At 39.0% G+C, this 16,355-nt stretch overlaps 1 protein-coding gene across 6 annotated transcripts in view; it reads left to right on the top strand.

Moving 5' to 3' along the window:
- The window catches only part of AdamTS-A (ADAM metallopeptidase with thrombospondin type 1 motif A), a 45,095-nt gene that overhangs the window by 21,053 nt on the left and 7,687 nt on the right, over positions 1-16,355 (top strand). For 4 of the 6 annotated variants that reach the window (XM_015172147.3, XM_015172150.3, XM_002054257.4 and 1 more), the window contains 2 exons: positions 15,463-15,883; positions 15,949-16,238. In XM_015172147.3, coding sequence (XP_015027633.1) covers positions 15,463-15,883; positions 15,949-16,238 — 711 coding nt within the window. Of the gene's footprint in view, positions 1-1,832; positions 2,138-9,005; positions 9,094-15,462; positions 15,884-15,948; positions 16,239-16,355 lie in introns of those variants that run through there. The other 2 variants (XM_070207600.1, XM_070207601.1) reach the window with 2 other exon arrangements.

Genomic DNA, 16,355 nt, shown 5'->3' with positions numbered 1-16,355 from the left:
TTGATGATATTGTTGTTATTGTTGCTCAAATCTTATTTGGAGCGTTCATCAGCACAAGGGACCGGTTCGAGCGCACAATCGAATGGAAAGTACATTTTTTAGGTTATTCTTGATCAGTTTTAAAAATCTGAATATCATCAAAAATTTCCGTAAAATGCACAAAACCCGTTCTACTTGTGAAACATCCCATAAATTAAATAACCATACGTATGACACACATTCAATGGAAAATGACATAAATTTGAATTAATTAAAGTTGAAATAATAATGGGTGAGAATTATGGCCAGACCGTTTGCATAATAAATTGCATAAAGACTTCCTAGAAGATCTAGATGAACTCACAGACTCTCAAATAAATGCTGAGATCAACGCACCCACATCACATACCACATTCGGACTTTAGCTGTTCTTTCTTCGATATTTGCGGTTGGGGGTGCGGCGACGAGGCCTGGCTGCGGCACGAGACTTGTCACAGCCGTTTGGCAATTAACGCCAAATAACAACAACAACAACAACAACAACAACAACAATCGACAAAATTAGATGTCGGCAAGTATTCGGAAAATACGCCCAGTCGCCCAGGCGTTCCGTTTTTATGGGAACCCATAAATTCATAGGAAGCATTCGCTGAGGCGCAGCGTCCAATGAGCCAAGACGCCGGCACACCCTCCCAGCCTCTATGGCCGACAGCTACACGCGCCAGTTCCAGGCTCAGGGACAGACACGCATTTGGATTATGTCACGGCACGCGCACTGGGACCGTTGGGGACCCACTGGGTCTCGGTGGATGTCCAATGCTGCTGTCCAACGTAAACAAACAATCGCGATTCTGTGATTCGTCTATGGTCAAGATCGTGGCGCCCTTGGCGCCTTATAACGAGCACTTATTTTCAGATTTTTCACATTTTCTTTTTTTTTACAATTCGCAGATGCCTGTAATATATTATAATACGTTTAAATATATATACACAACAAATAAAATATGTACGAATATGCTCAAATCAAGAGTCTTGGAATACGGGCATATCCTGGTACCCAAATGAAACTAAGCGTTTAACTTGATTTCAATATTTGTTTAATAGGGCTTAAATTTATTTTCATGTTCTACATCGTTTGAATTAGCTTAATAATTCCGTTAAAAACTTTTCTTTACTTCGTTAATGTTTTGTTTTTTGAGAAATGAATTCAAGTACTTTAAACCAACTCGATCTGTGTAAGTTATCACTTATCACTTTTTGTGTATTGAAGATTTCTTCAAACTTCAAGATGAATGTTCAAATTCTTAACAACCCATTTTGCAGTCTCTAAAATGCAGGGTAAAATTAGCATGCTCACATATATAAATATACATATAAATATATGTATATGTTTATAAAGAAATGCTATATCTATTTTCGGTGCTAGCGATCGAGTAGGAAGAACACGAAACAAGAGGAAAGTTTGTATAGTTCTTAAAAGTTGTTCTTCAGCTAAACTGAAAATTTTCAGGTTTTGAATGTTACGTTAGTTTATGAAAGGACAATAATAACATTGCAAGAGTGCAGCTAGCCAATGAAGTTGATGCAATGGAACATGGGAAAAATAGGAAGAAATAATTCAGTCTTTATCAACATATTGGTGTCTAAAATTGAGAGTTAAAGGACAACCATTCCTAAACAAGTTAGGATCAGCGTACAGTTCCCGATTGAATCTATTTTAGAATACAGTACTATATCCATTAAATATATGATTCTCTTTTGTTTATACGAAACGCTGCGAGAGCAATGCGTATGAAACGTTGTGTTTTCACCAGAGCATGCCTCAGTCTGCTTTCGAATTTCGCACATGCTCAGGCTGCGCGGTAAATGGATCAAAAATTCTGTTTTCAAATTTTATATTTCGAGAGTTTTGCGGAAAAGAAATTAAAAATATCGTGATTTGAAACAAAAATTGCTTCAAACTGGGCAACGAAAATGTGAAATGCATAAAGAATTTTTAATAATTGCATAATTTCGTTTTGGTGTCGAAAATGTAATTTCATCTTAAATACCGACCAGCGATATTTGAAAAGTTTCACAATTCTCCCAACGAAAAAGGGGCCAGAAAAAGTGAAGTTTTATAAAAACGTGAGGGCATTCACAAGCTAATACGTTAAAGGTGAATATTATAACAAGACGATTCTAAGTTTCTGAATTTGACAGTTAAATACTCAAACACTGCGACACATCAAAAATTGCACATAGTATATTTTTAATGTCAGACAGACTTATACGCAAAATATATTCACTTGGCGCCATTTGAATTTTAACACATTTATGATGTCCCATTTTAGAGTATTCGCTGTCATCTACTTACACGCCGATTTTTTTAGGATATATTCAAAATTTTTAAAATCTATTTTTAATTGAAATGAATCTGAATAATTGTCTATGCACAACTTTTACCCATTTCAAACGGTAGTTTTGAAAAAAAAGAAGGAAAAACTATAAAATCGAAAAATAAACTAAACACGCCCTTTGCTAAAAATAGTATGCTTTAACTCTGCGGTGGGTGTGAGCGAGCAACGAAAAAAAAAACAAAACAAAAAAAAACTATATACACAGAGAGAAAAAACTGGCTAGTTACGATATTTACAGGAGCTGCCCAAGCGGCTGCAAAACCAAACAATCCCAGGATAAATGTTAGCAAATAAACAAAGTCAAAAAAAGAAAATGCTCTAAAAAAATCTAGACAAATGATGAGTGAGAAAGCTTTGAGGTTCGATTTATGGCAAAAAAAAAAAAATTTCCAAAGGCATCAACCAAGAAATAGAAAAAAACTAAATAAAAACAAAAAGAAAATATTCTGCACGGCATAGAAACGAGAGCAATCGAAGAGGCGGCGGTACCAAAAATAGCACATGTCCGTCTTCATTTTTTACGTTTGGCAAAGTTTTTTATTTACTTTACCTTGCCATTGTTTGTGCTTATGTTTGGGAATAGATAGAAGCGTGTCAGAATTTTGATATATTTGTTTGAAATGAACATGATAAAAATCGTGTGTGCAGAGAGTTGAACGTTTGCCGGTTTCAGTAAGGCCATAAAATGTAGCATTATATAATCTAAAAGCAGCGACGACGAGGAAACAATAAAAATGCTTTATTAAATCCACCAAGCTGAAACCGGGCAAAAAAGTCCAAATAGCCAGACATAAACAAAAAAAAAATATATATATATATGAATTGGCAATAATTAAAGTAAGACAACAAATACAACACAAGTATTTATGGTACAAGCAAATTTAAATATGCTAAAATATAAGTAAAAATAATATAACGAAAATAATATTAAATGCAGACCGCATTATGACAATGAGTGCGGCACATGTGGCCGAGCTATGAGCTGAGTGCTTCAGTCTGCCCGAAATGTGAGTCTGGAAGATTTATTAGCTGTGACTAGACACGCTGAATGCGACATTAGATATGTGGCCTAGTATACACTACGCTTGGACACTCTTTGAGTGTGACATAATTTTGAGCTTTGTGGAATTTAGAGAGCAGCCAAATAAATGAACGAGCCGGCAAGAGCCGGGTGTGCCCGACTAGGAGATACCCAAAACACAAGTAACTCTAGCTTCCTTTCAATACATAGACAAAGAGCACTTGCAACAGCTTAGGCTGTGCTTCTTCCTTTTGCGCTCGGCGTTTATTGTCCGATCCGCGTAAGATTTTCAGGATATAAATCACATAAATGTATAAGTACCTAAGTACAAGTCTATGCCTATATAGAAGAGGTATCCAAAAAGTAAATCTTGATTTACGAACATAAAAAGATCCAATTCTGAGCAATAATATATATACCTTGTGGCTTCGGAGATGGCTTTTTGGGCGTGGAGCAAACGATTGCACAAAACCGTCATACCCTTCTCTGCTGTTTTTAATGGACTCAGAGTATAAAAATAGATCAACTCAAATTTAGGAAGCTTATGCTGACAAATTTTTGAACCATAAATAAATAACAAGCAATGTCTGGTTAGAATTAAGTGGGAGGGAATAATAATTTTGAAAATATATAAAAAGCTGTATAGCTATTAGAACCTACTTTGATCCTGGCTAGCTTTTGGACTCAACAAAATATTTTACATATAAAATGTTGCCTGGACTGGAAATAATAACAACAAATGAACTGTTAATATACTTGTCATAATAACACGCTCAATGCTTTTTGTTATTGTTGTCTTCGCTTTTGTTTTCATATATGCAAAAACGTGCCGGAAATTGCGTGACAGCTAAGCACGCGAAAAATTCTCATAACATTTATATAACATTTGTACTACCCGTTTTAGTTGAACGGCTCATGTTCACATCTTATGTTAACTCATTGAGGAAGTGCATATTACCTATGACATGCAGTTTGTAACAGGCGGAATGCTTGCCTCGTGCTCGTGACAAGACGGACGCCCACAACAAGCTAAAGTTAGATATGGTTCGATTTTTTTGCATGGGATTTCCTGGAATCGTGTTTTAGGGTATGCAATGTGCGGTGTGTTTCATAAATTTCATTTTTGGTTTGTTGTTTTTATTTGGATTGTTTTCCTTTTTTATTCATTGCGCCGCACTCATTTAGATTGAGCTTGAGCTTCCTTCCCTGACCATTTGTTGCTTCCGTTTATTTGTTGTTTCTCATTACAGTTTTTTGTTTTCACTTGCCTTTTTTTTTTGCCTTTTGTGAAGATCATTTATTATGCGTGATACTGTGAATAACGTCTCGTCCAGTGCGAACTGTTCTCTCTCCGGCCTGCCAGAGGCCAATCAATTTTAATTATCGAACAAATTAATCAGTCGCAACTTTCGTATCATTAAGATTAATGATGCTGACCGATCTGGGTGGCAACGGTACCCATATTAAAACAACAACAACCACAACAACAATTCAACGCCAGATCTTGCCTATGCAAATAGCAAATACAACATATGAGACCCCGAGCATGATCACGAACTCGATCTCGAACCTAAGCGTATCGCATGGCGACCCAAATGAGCCGTGGTTAATGTGATTAGAGCGCGCTTTAATTGCTCGCTTTGTCTAATTATACGCCTGATATTGGGCAACACTTCGTACATTCCCAATCCCAATTTAAAACAATAAATAATTGTCGCGTTGCGCAAAGTGCACTGACCTGCCAAAATTATTGATATACATATGTATATAGACATCAAATATACATACGTACACAAAATATTTGTATGGTGAAGTGCTGGTGCACGAGTATTCATAAGTCTGGTTGGTGGTTGGACTCATGTGTCCCGTTTGACGGTTCGTTCGAGTACAATAAGAAGAAACCAGTGAAACGCAAAACGAGACAAAGACAAAAATCAAATTCACCAAATTTATAACGCCGACTGCAGTTGTCTCGCAGGTCACTGACGTGCATCAGCCGGCAAGCCACAGCCAATTGGGCTTGACGTATCTGACAGATAGACGGACAGACAGACGGACAGACGGACAGACAGACAGACAGACAGACAGACAGACATACAGCCAGACAGACAGTCAGAGAATTACAAAGCGGACTCGTAGCGCCCTAATGAATTATTTATACGAGTACGCAGCACCCAGAACAATTCGCAGTTTCTTGCGCCGTTGTTTTCTGAATGAACAAGAAATAGCAGTAGCCTTTGCAAGGCCGAATGTTAAATACCCTTGCACATGAACTAGAAGAACTCCTTTTGAGACAAATTATCTCTGAACCCTAATCGATATTCGACAAATGAACTGAATGGTTTAATCTTGATAGCTTCAAATCCATGAGATTCTTTTGCACCGAAACTGACTCACAACGCAGCATAGTTATCTATCGAAGGAGACACGTTACACACTTGATAAGAAAGTCGCATTACCCGGGCAAGGGTATAATTAAGGCATCGACTTCCACTTCAATTTAAACTTGCACTTCAAGTCATGGAAAACAACTGCTCCTCGCACCACCCCGCAACTTAAGAGAGGGCTAGCTAATGACGGCGACAGACAGACTGAAATATGAGCACAAGTTCGAGTGCAATACTCACACACACACAAACACACTCGCACATGCGCGCAGTGAGCATATGGTTCATGCAAATTTTTAGCGATTAAAAAGCCATAACTTATATTATCAACGCAAAGCTTTGAGGTTAATTGACAGAGTGCCAGACTCACCCGGGCCAGAGCCAAAGTGTGCTTGAAAATAAATGTTGCACATAAAAAACAAAAGACAATTATTAGAATAAATGAAACCATGTGAAGGTCTCGCGAATGCTTTTCCGCATGCGAATATCAGTCCGCAGCTTGTTATATTCAATGCACTTTCTGGTCAGACTCGGAATAGATCGAATGGGCGCTTCGGGGGTTGCAGCAAACGAGTTAGTCGTCTTATAACCTCGGTCGAGTTCAAATTTCAAAAAGCATTTTTTTTTCTTCTCTTGCATTTGGCTTCACAGTTTCAATTGAGGTCCCGCTTCGCCGGAAACGAATTTAATACAACATTTTTACTAAGGAATCAGAATAATATAATTATATAAATATATGCATGTATTTCTTAGAAAATGACCGCTGGGAATGCTTTTCAACCGATTTCTCAAGAGTTCCCACAGTGATGCATATGTTTTCGAAGCTTGAAATCGATGCTTCATTCCGTTAACCAGAAATTGCTTTTAATTTGGAATCTGCCTTTAATGCGATGATTGATGTGGCGCCCCTTAAAGCCGCAACTAAAATGCCTTCGGCGCCAAGTTCGACATCCTCAAAGTGCAGTGTCAAAGAATCGGGATGGTAATGGGGCATCGCTTAATGTCAAGTGACAGCAACAGCAGCTACAATGTGCATAAAGTCGTCTCTTTCCCTGACTCGGGACTCGTTTCTGACAGCTGCTGCAGCATATCATGAAACTTGCCGATTATCATTGTGATCTTTGATAATCGATGTTGGGCTTGCGCTTGGGCACCTGATATCATCGATACTTAATTAATTGAGCAGCTCATGGGTGCATAGGAAAATTTTGAACAGCAGACACAAACCATGCGCCCCATCAAATTCAAATAAAATATCAGACCCAGTCCCAGTACCGGTCCGATTTGTTTATTTTCAAAAATGAAAAAAAAAAAATGAAAAATAGCAACCAAAAAGAAACTGGCGGCAAATGTTTCCAGGCAAAATCTTTTACAGCATTGGCATTCCACTTATTCACATTTCACCATTCTATGTTTATTTTGTTCCACTGTGCTCGCACTTTGGCCGACTTCCCACATAGTGAGCACATAAAATTAATAATCCTCACCTGAATATGTAGTACTGGGGCACTTTGCTTATACAGCTGAAACTCTTAATTAGCCATTTTCATTTTTCAACTTTGAATCTCGTGTGCTACCGTTCGCATATATATATATATGCATACAAAATGCTATATATATATATATATATATATAATATAATATAATTACTTTGCGTGAGGTCGAAACTGAAAGAGATGTCGGCCTTTTTTTATTTAATGACCACAAAAATATCACTCATCAAAGGTGGGCGTATGAGTATGAATTTATTTATAATTAAAATGCCCCTTAGTAGAATACTATTTTGGCTAGGGAATGTTCTGGCCGACTGTATAATAAAAAATAAAAAAAAAAACAATGAATTTCATCAAGAACACCCACAGGCTTGTAATCGGGCATCAAACATCACGTCGAGCAGGCTTGGGAATGCAATCAATCAAAATGCGAATTCAATTGGATACATTTATTGAGGCGCCTGTCAGCTAGCAATTTGATGGCCTTTGAGGGTTGCCATTCAAAAAGCCAGGCGCATTGTCATCAGAGAACAACAACAGCTGCAACAGCAACAATCAAAAAATAACAATAACAATAACATATTATGGCGCTTCTGTCGGGTGCAACCAACTGCGCTATACTCTGTCAAGGCCCAAACAAATGCTTACAACAGTTTACCCGGCAAATTGAAGAAGATGGATCGATATACCGGGAGACTTCAGTAGAAATCATTCAAGCCATGGGCATCTTTAAAACTACAGAGAATATTTCGCCACAAACCAATTGGAAGGACATATTTAAAGCGTATTTAAAGGACATATTTAAAGCGTATTTCGAAAACGGTCACACGAACAGCAGCAAAACCAATATGCTGTTTTCGCTTTCTTGGCCGGAATAATAAACGCAACAGAGTGTTTACATGCCGCTGGGGCTGACGATGACAGGCAATAGCTAAATTAAGATGTCAGAGGCGTTACAGCCATAACTCAGGCGCATTATCAGAAGCAATTAAAAACTTGCACAGACAATGGCACAGCCAACAGCAATGGGCAGAAGATGCGGCAACAGCCGCAGCCCAGACAACAACAATAACAACGGCAATAGAAGAAGAAAAACAAATAAAACGTGTCAATGAATGTTTTTCTTGGCGCTGGCTTTTTAAGCTATTTCGCATTTACACACACACGCACACACACACACACACACACCCGCACACACTTCCCAACAATACACAACACTGGCCACTACAAGCGTTTAACGGTAAATGGTAAATGAAGCGAAATTCATTGTGTTTTGCATATTTACTTATCTGTTCTGCTTTGAACATGCTCGTTCCATCTTTTTGCCATGCCCTTTGCTGTTTGTTCGCTCTGGCAACGCGGCACATGGTTGCCAGATTGCCGGCCGGCACGACTGAGCAGGCACACACACACACACACACACACACACACACACAACGTTAAAATGATCCCGATACAAAATTCCACTTATGAAACACAAAAACGCAGCATACACAAAGGCGCTGTGGAATTTATGTGTGCATATTTGCATTTGCATGCATGGATTGCGATTCCACATCCGCTTGAGGCGTTTCTTTGTGGCACATGCTACGTGGGCTTGAAACGTTGACATTTCCTCTTTGTGCATATAACATATAATTCAGGTGATTTTATTTATATACGCCGCAGCACGCAGCAGGTGTGTCATTGGCATTGCGACAAGGATTGCGATTTCGACGCGTTTTCTTAGCCGCATTTACTCGCGTTCCGTCGGAGACTCAATTTGCCAGTTGCTCGAAATTCGATCGGTCGTGAAATATCTAAGCTTTTAAACGGTAATTAGTTTTAGTTTAATTTTTTTTGTGCTTTTTAAATATCTTTCTTTTTATTTATGGAAATTTTGCTGGCATACCAGAAGCATATTTTGTATTTGTTTACACTCAACACTGTGATTAGTTTAGCTAATGGAGCTGTTATTTTTGTTTTTATGTGCAACCTGACTGAACCACATCAAAAATAAACAATAATCTAAATGTATTTCGGCTTTGTTTAGTGCATTCCTTTTGGCAACGTGTTGCCGGACCAGCCCCCAGCGCACAAGCCAAAGGGCAATTTAGCTCGAGTGCTTATTAACACATTTATGCATTAAAAAAGAAAAAAGTATAAACACGCTCACTCTTAGACAAATTGTTCAGCCATCAATAATTTGCAGTTTCGTGTGAGCCATCTGTTTAGTTCGCACCACCCTCTGTTTTCCAAGAAGCGGCTTTGAAGTGCCAGCACCGTGGACTGTTGCCCGCTCTTTTTGTTTAAGATTCAGTTTATTTCTGTAACTAACAACGTTTTAGGCACTCTCACTAATCGACAATTAAACGACTGCCACGCCCCAATTTTAATCGAAAGAATATCTACGTGTTCTTGAGCGGCAAGTGTCTCGGTTTCTTTGGGATTAACTATATCTAATTTGCATATTTCTTGTTTGATACCACTCCCAAATATAACTGTTTTTTATTTTTTTTTTTGTTTATTAATTAATCAACGATACCCAGTCTCGATTGCAATACCAATTTAAGTTTAATATTCTGTTCAATTGGCCAGGTGGTCGTTGATTCCACTCGGCTTCATAAGGCCAACGCCTTTGGCATCGACTTGCACTGTCCAAATAAACACGCACACTTTGTAAGCGTCCAAAAGCAAATAAATATTTGTAATTTATGTTTTTGCCCGACGTGGGCAATCCAACTGCAGATACACATAAATATGTAAATAAACCGAACGTGAGAATGTGCGGCATTGGGGAATGTTGAATGCACTACCCCATACTCAAAATGTTGATAAGCCAAATATAGATGGGTCAATGTGAATACTGAATTCAATTATTGATTGCAAATTGCCACAGCACATGACTGAAATATATTCGAGAGTAGCCTCACTTTTAAAATTCCGTATGTTCCTTAATACTGACTAGGCAAATTATATGCCAGAATAACAAGGAAATCCCTAAATTGTACATATACAAATAATATAGTAAAGCAAATTAGCAATTAGTCTGCAACCATTCATAGATAAACACAGGGTATTTGTGGCCACAATTAACTCGATAGTGCGAATAATTACATATAACGCATACGCCGCGTGTGACCATAAATTGAAATTCGCAAGTCTTTGCGTGTGTTATTTCATGCCATTTACGCAAAAGTGTGCCAAATAAATCAAAAAGGCGGCCTATTAAATAAAGCATTAAATAAAACCTGAATAAATACACTACTCTTACTGGCAAAACATTACAAAGCTCCGAGCTGCAGTTTAATGTGTGCATTAAAAAGTTTACGACACTTTTGCAGACAAGTGCAAAAGCACTTTCCGTCAAAACGGATTCGGGATTGAGAATCCATAATCTTAAGCATGAATCATGCGGCACACAGCACGCCATCGGTAATAATATTTTGATTTGTATTATTATTCAAATTCAAATATCAAAGCTAAACATTTGTCGGGCGAGCTAGTACTATTGTATACCCTGTATCCCGTTAGGAATGGGCATTTCGGTACGGTAGGCAAAAAAACAGACGGCATCTCTGAACCCAAAGAGTGAGTCCTTCTTCAAAAGTCAGATACTTCAAGTTTGGAGCATTAGCTTGCCTATTGTACGCCCAGTTTATTTCCATACATTCGCATACTCGAATGCCTTTAGGTACTGGGTATCTCTCAGTTGTTAACTATTGGCCAGAGTAGATTAGATATTTTTTAAAATGTTTCCATTTAGTTTATTTTGTGCGAATTGTATGAAATGAAAGCTAAACAAAGTTGATTATTTTATAGTTTTAAAACGATCGAAATATACACGTTAATTTCAAGGTTAAATACGCAATAATTAACTCGGCGAAATTACTTTTGGGGGTCTACCTCCGGCTGCGCCATATGCGTGCCATCGACTGAGGCTGATGCTGAGGCAACAAGCATGCCGCTTATTATGCTGCCCCTGCCGCTGCTCCCTGCCCCTGGCCCCTGGGATAGAGACACCGACATGTCTATAATGATGACGAGCCTGATGATATGCCAAGCACATGGCAGACGCGGCCCGGCCAGTTCGCTGAGGCAGCCAGCCAGTCGACTGCTACTGAGCCAAATGGCATAAAATTAAATTTTTTTCTAAATGCATTTTGTTGCCTATTTTCAATTAAGTTTTTGCCAAACGCATCAAGGTTAATTGATTTGTATTTGCGTCTGATGCGTTTCAATTGTGAATTCAAACAGTTTTTGAATTGCGAACTGTGAAGTTATCAATAATGCACTTCGGCTCAATGCTGATTTCAATTTAGATACATAATGCCAAATGCATCATAGTATAGTATAGTACTTAGATCAGCTACATAAACGGATCAATGCAGTCATTTTTCATTTGGACTTATTGTTTGTGCGGTAACTCACAGGCAATGATGACAGATTCTGTGCATTTGGCTCGTGGCTCACAGGTTTTCCAGGTAACAGTTTTATGTTCATGTTTTCATTACTTATTTCGGGGATGTTTAGCCGCGTTTTTGTTTTCATTTTGGCTTTGCTGGCAGTGCTTCCCACGGCCTTCGAGCTGTGCATTTGTTTGTCTGTTGTTGTAAATTGGCAAAACAATTCTCAGGAAACGCCCAAATGCAAATTGAAAATATTTACACATACTTTTCTAATTAAACGGTGATTTGATATTTGGTTTGGAAATGTTTGTTTGGGCAGCCGTCTGAGCGTTTGTATTTAAGACAATTGCCTTGATTTGGGCGCTTTTAATCGAGTTTTCGAAATGGTTGCCGACGGTCACGCGTCGAGTGCATAAAGGCACCCAAAAAGCGCACGCCCATAAATTCAACAAGTTTATTTATTTATCACTCACATGCAGCCGCTATAAATACAATCGGGCCGGATTTGTAGTGTCTGTATTTGGAAAATTTTTCAAAAAAAAAATTACAAAATAACCAAAAAAAAAAAAAAAATGTTAGAAAACACGGGCCAGCAATTGCATGTTGCATGTAAGGTCTTAGGAAAATGCACGGCTATAATTAAGCGTGAGCTAATGGCTAGCAGAATGCGCTGAAATCTTAAACCGCCGCACCAAAATCGGCCAGACCAACCGAATATGTATGTAAACAGTTTGATTTATCTGGTAATTAATATGTGAATACTCAAATTGTAGCAGCTAATTTGCTAATTTGTTAATTTGTTGCTTGCGGCTGTGTAATTGTGTTGTGCTGCGCATGCGGACCCACAAATTATGTGCCATTGTCGCGTTGCGTATACGACGCGTTGTCGTTGCGGAATTTTTGGACTTGAAACTAGCCAGCCATAAGTGTTGCAGGGCAGCGTTTGCAATTAAGTCATTAAATACAAATTGAACACAATAATTGCTGCTCCATACGAGCCGTGTAATTAAGCGAATATCGCGCATACGCCGCATTGTTCGAGCGAGGCAAACGCAGACGCGTGTTTCAATTGCTTGTCACTGCTGTGAACACCTCGACCAATTAGCCGGAGTTAAAATATGTGGCTTTAACAAAATATTGTACATTCCGTGGGACCGCCCGCTCTCGAGTGTTGGCGAGGCTGCGACGGCATCGGTAACGACCTTCGCGCTGCTCGAGGGGACAGACTGAGCGGCGTCGTCGCCTCGATGCTGCGCAGACAGAGTGTCGGCCAAAAAATGTAGCCATTGGCATAAATTATAGCACTCGGCAATATAAAGTAATCGACTGACACACAAATCGCTAGTTTCTTGCCCATTTCCAGCGCTGGCCAAGTGTAAACAGGTTTTCATGTTGCTTCATGATGTTTGTTCAGTGTTCTTTTAGGTTTTGTTCGCTTTCTTATTTTTCTTATATTTTTTTTTTTTTTTTTTTTCTTTACTACTATCGTCTCGTCGAAATGTTCAATTAGTCAGAGGCCAGGAACCACTTTGACTTAATCATAAATTAAGGGAATTATACACGCATTAAGTGGATATATGAAAATGGGACCAGCATATAGCCATGGCTATCAGACGCCGCTGATAAAAGCCGAGCGCACACATTGCATTTACATATTTTTGAGGCCTGTTTTAGAAACAAGTTAATAAGCAGCTTCCCAAACGCATGCATAAACAACAGCACAGAGGTAAACAGAGATCAACCGAATGGCTCTTTAATTAAATACATAAAGAGCCAAAGATTTGCATTGCAAATCGCATGCGGCCATTTAAAGCGCTGGATGAAATTTATGATTAGCTTCACACTAAAAGACATATACACCGAGATACAGAGCAATAGTGCGTACCAACCTGGCGGGTTTTCAATAGAAATTCTTTAACGAAAAACAATTCTAAGAAAGCTTGCCTGGCTGGACAAGGCCCAGACATTGACACTGATAACCCTGAATGTTTGTTAACTGTATACAGATAGAGACTTTGATTAATGTGCTGGCATTATAAACATTTGTTCAAGGAATATTGATTTAAGAAATATAAATATATATATACATATATATATATATATATACGGCAATAAATATTTAATTTTGAAGAGCGATGCAAAAATTGTATGCGATGCAGTTGCAGAACGTCCGCAGCTCCCGTGAGTTCATCTGCTTCCAGTCTAATAACAGATCGGAAGAATTAACAGATTGAAAGTGGAAAATATATTTTGAATTTAATAATATACTACTAAATAATACATGCACACTATCGGAAAATATGTTTAAAATATTCGTAAATATATAAAGTAAATCATTTACAGACATTTGTATGAATATTTTTTTAATGGAATATCTAATACAAGTTTAAGTTTGATAATTGTCGTAAGCTGACCCTGAAAAGTAGACTACTTTTAATTCGCCGTCCCTCAGATAACGGATCGTCGAAAGAAGTGTTGAAAAAAAATTGTATCTTACAATGAAAAGACTGATACACATATTTGCCGCTCTGCTTTTATGTTTCACTTTGATTGAATAAATGTGCGATCGGTTAACCCAAAAATATGCCAACTTAATGGCCCATGATTTTGATATATTTTCAATAATAACGAACATAAAAGGTCAATAGCAATACGAAATTTGAGTGGCATCAAGTCGAAGGCTTTCATGTCTATTAAAATAGATGTAAGATCGCGAATTGTGGCGGAACGCAACGGTAATCCGAAATACGCCTTAGCTATCCAGCTTTGGCTGTCGCAGATTTAACAAATAATCAAATGACAAACAACAATTCGTTGACATAACAAATGTCTCGCCGGTCACGAGAGTTCACAGAGCTGCCGTCAAATTATGTAAAATGCGACATTATTTAGTCAAATTCATTTGGCAACTAATTTCGTGAATATATTTGGCTGAATTTCAATTTAATTTTCGACACGACAATTTTAAAACCACATTGATCACGATACGCTAGATGCACAAATTTCAAATTTTCGAGCAGCGAGGTGCAAACAAATGCCTCGCACATAAATTAACAAATTAAAGGCATATAAACTGTTCGCTCGCGGGGGTACTTAGCCATTTCATCTTTTTATTTCTGTTTCTCTTGCTTCTCTCATTTTTTCTTTTGGTAATTTCTATTCTTTTATTTTTTTGCTGGCAAGCAAACAAAAATTGCCTTTGGCACACTTTACACCTTTGCGCTTAAACATTTCGGTTTAAACAAAAAATAAAAAATCCCAAAATGTGCGAAATTGTTGCGGTGTGAGGAAGTGTTTTCAACAGCTCTATAGATCTGCTCTAGAGATCTGCAAATAGCTGCCGGTATGCGTGCCAGCCAAAGGCCAAACACGTCGCTTGGGCCGTTGGCTGAGTGGTCTCTTACAGGTGGCCAAGGTAGCTGCCGGCGTCCGTTGATCGATACAATAATTCTTTCAAAGAGTTAATCACTCAAATCAGTCTGACCCCCTCTCTCTTTGGTTGACCCGTCTCAATGATAATGTTTACTTATTTGCGGCAGCTGGGTCAGTGGAACGTGCCCAAGACGAAGTGCTAATCTGGCTGGCTTTGCCGGCGGCTATGCCCCAAGCTGTGCAATCGGCATTGAAGGTGTGAGAGAATGCCACAAAGTAATGTGGCGCTTTCTGCTTTCTGACTTTCTGCTCTATCGTGAACACAGCTTCAAAGAATGATACTATAACATCTACTTAGCTCTACCCATAGCTATACCTTGACAATGACTTTCTTTTTAACGTCTGTCTGTGCGGTTGTTGCAGCTCGTGCTGAAGAAGACTTGCGAGTGGTGGTTCTACAAGCATAAATATATCCGCAACATGTCTACACACTGGCGGCAGCACGCCGGCATATGGATCAGCGTGGCCGCGCTGGGCCTGTTCGGAGTGGTTATATTCCTCATTTGCGGTGCGCCCAGCGACAGCAGCACCACCAAATTATATGAGATACAAGAGCCCAAACAGTTTTTCAACGATACGATTACTGTCAACTGGAGCGATGAAAGCGATATTGAAAGCGACAACGAATTTGGCAGCATCCAGGACATTGGCGATGACAATCTAAGTGCCTTTGTTACGCCTACCAAGATACACAACTTTAGTCTTAATGCCGAGGATTTGCTATACGAATCGAAGCGACACAGCGACAGCAGCAGCAACAGTAACAGCAACAGCAGCCATAGGGGTAAGTGGGTAGCCGGCAGGAGAGCTGAACACCCACTAGTAATGTAATGCAATGTGTTCTCGCAGATGCGACCTCCGCCTTCAGCATGACGGGTACATTCCGCACCAAGTCTAGCCAGATTTGGGATCCACATCCGGAGTATGTGCTTCAGATATTTGGCCAAGAGCTGCATCTTGTGCTGCATCAGGATACCTCCTTCATACCGTCAAACACGTTTCGGGTCATACGCATACTCAAAAACCGGACCGAGGAGTCGGTTCATGAGAGCGAGGGCCACTTTTTGGGCTGCTATTATAAAGGCTATGTTGAAGGCGACAACCTATCAGCGGTCGCCGTCTCTCTCTGCAGCGGCATGGTAAGTTCAATAACAACAACAGCAACAACACAAACATGAACATTAACGTCGAAAGGTGGCAGGTTGAGATCAGCTGAGGCTGAGACCTTCAGAAAGCCATTTGCATTAAATTAACAT

This window comes from Drosophila virilis, chromosome 2 (genome assembly GCF_030788295.1).
Source record: "Drosophila virilis strain 15010-1051.87 chromosome 2, Dvir_AGI_RSII-ME, whole genome shotgun sequence".
Lineage (NCBI taxonomy): Eukaryota > Metazoa > Arthropoda > Insecta > Diptera > Drosophilidae > Drosophila > Drosophila virilis.
This window is presented reverse-complemented; position numbering and strand designations above follow the sequence as displayed.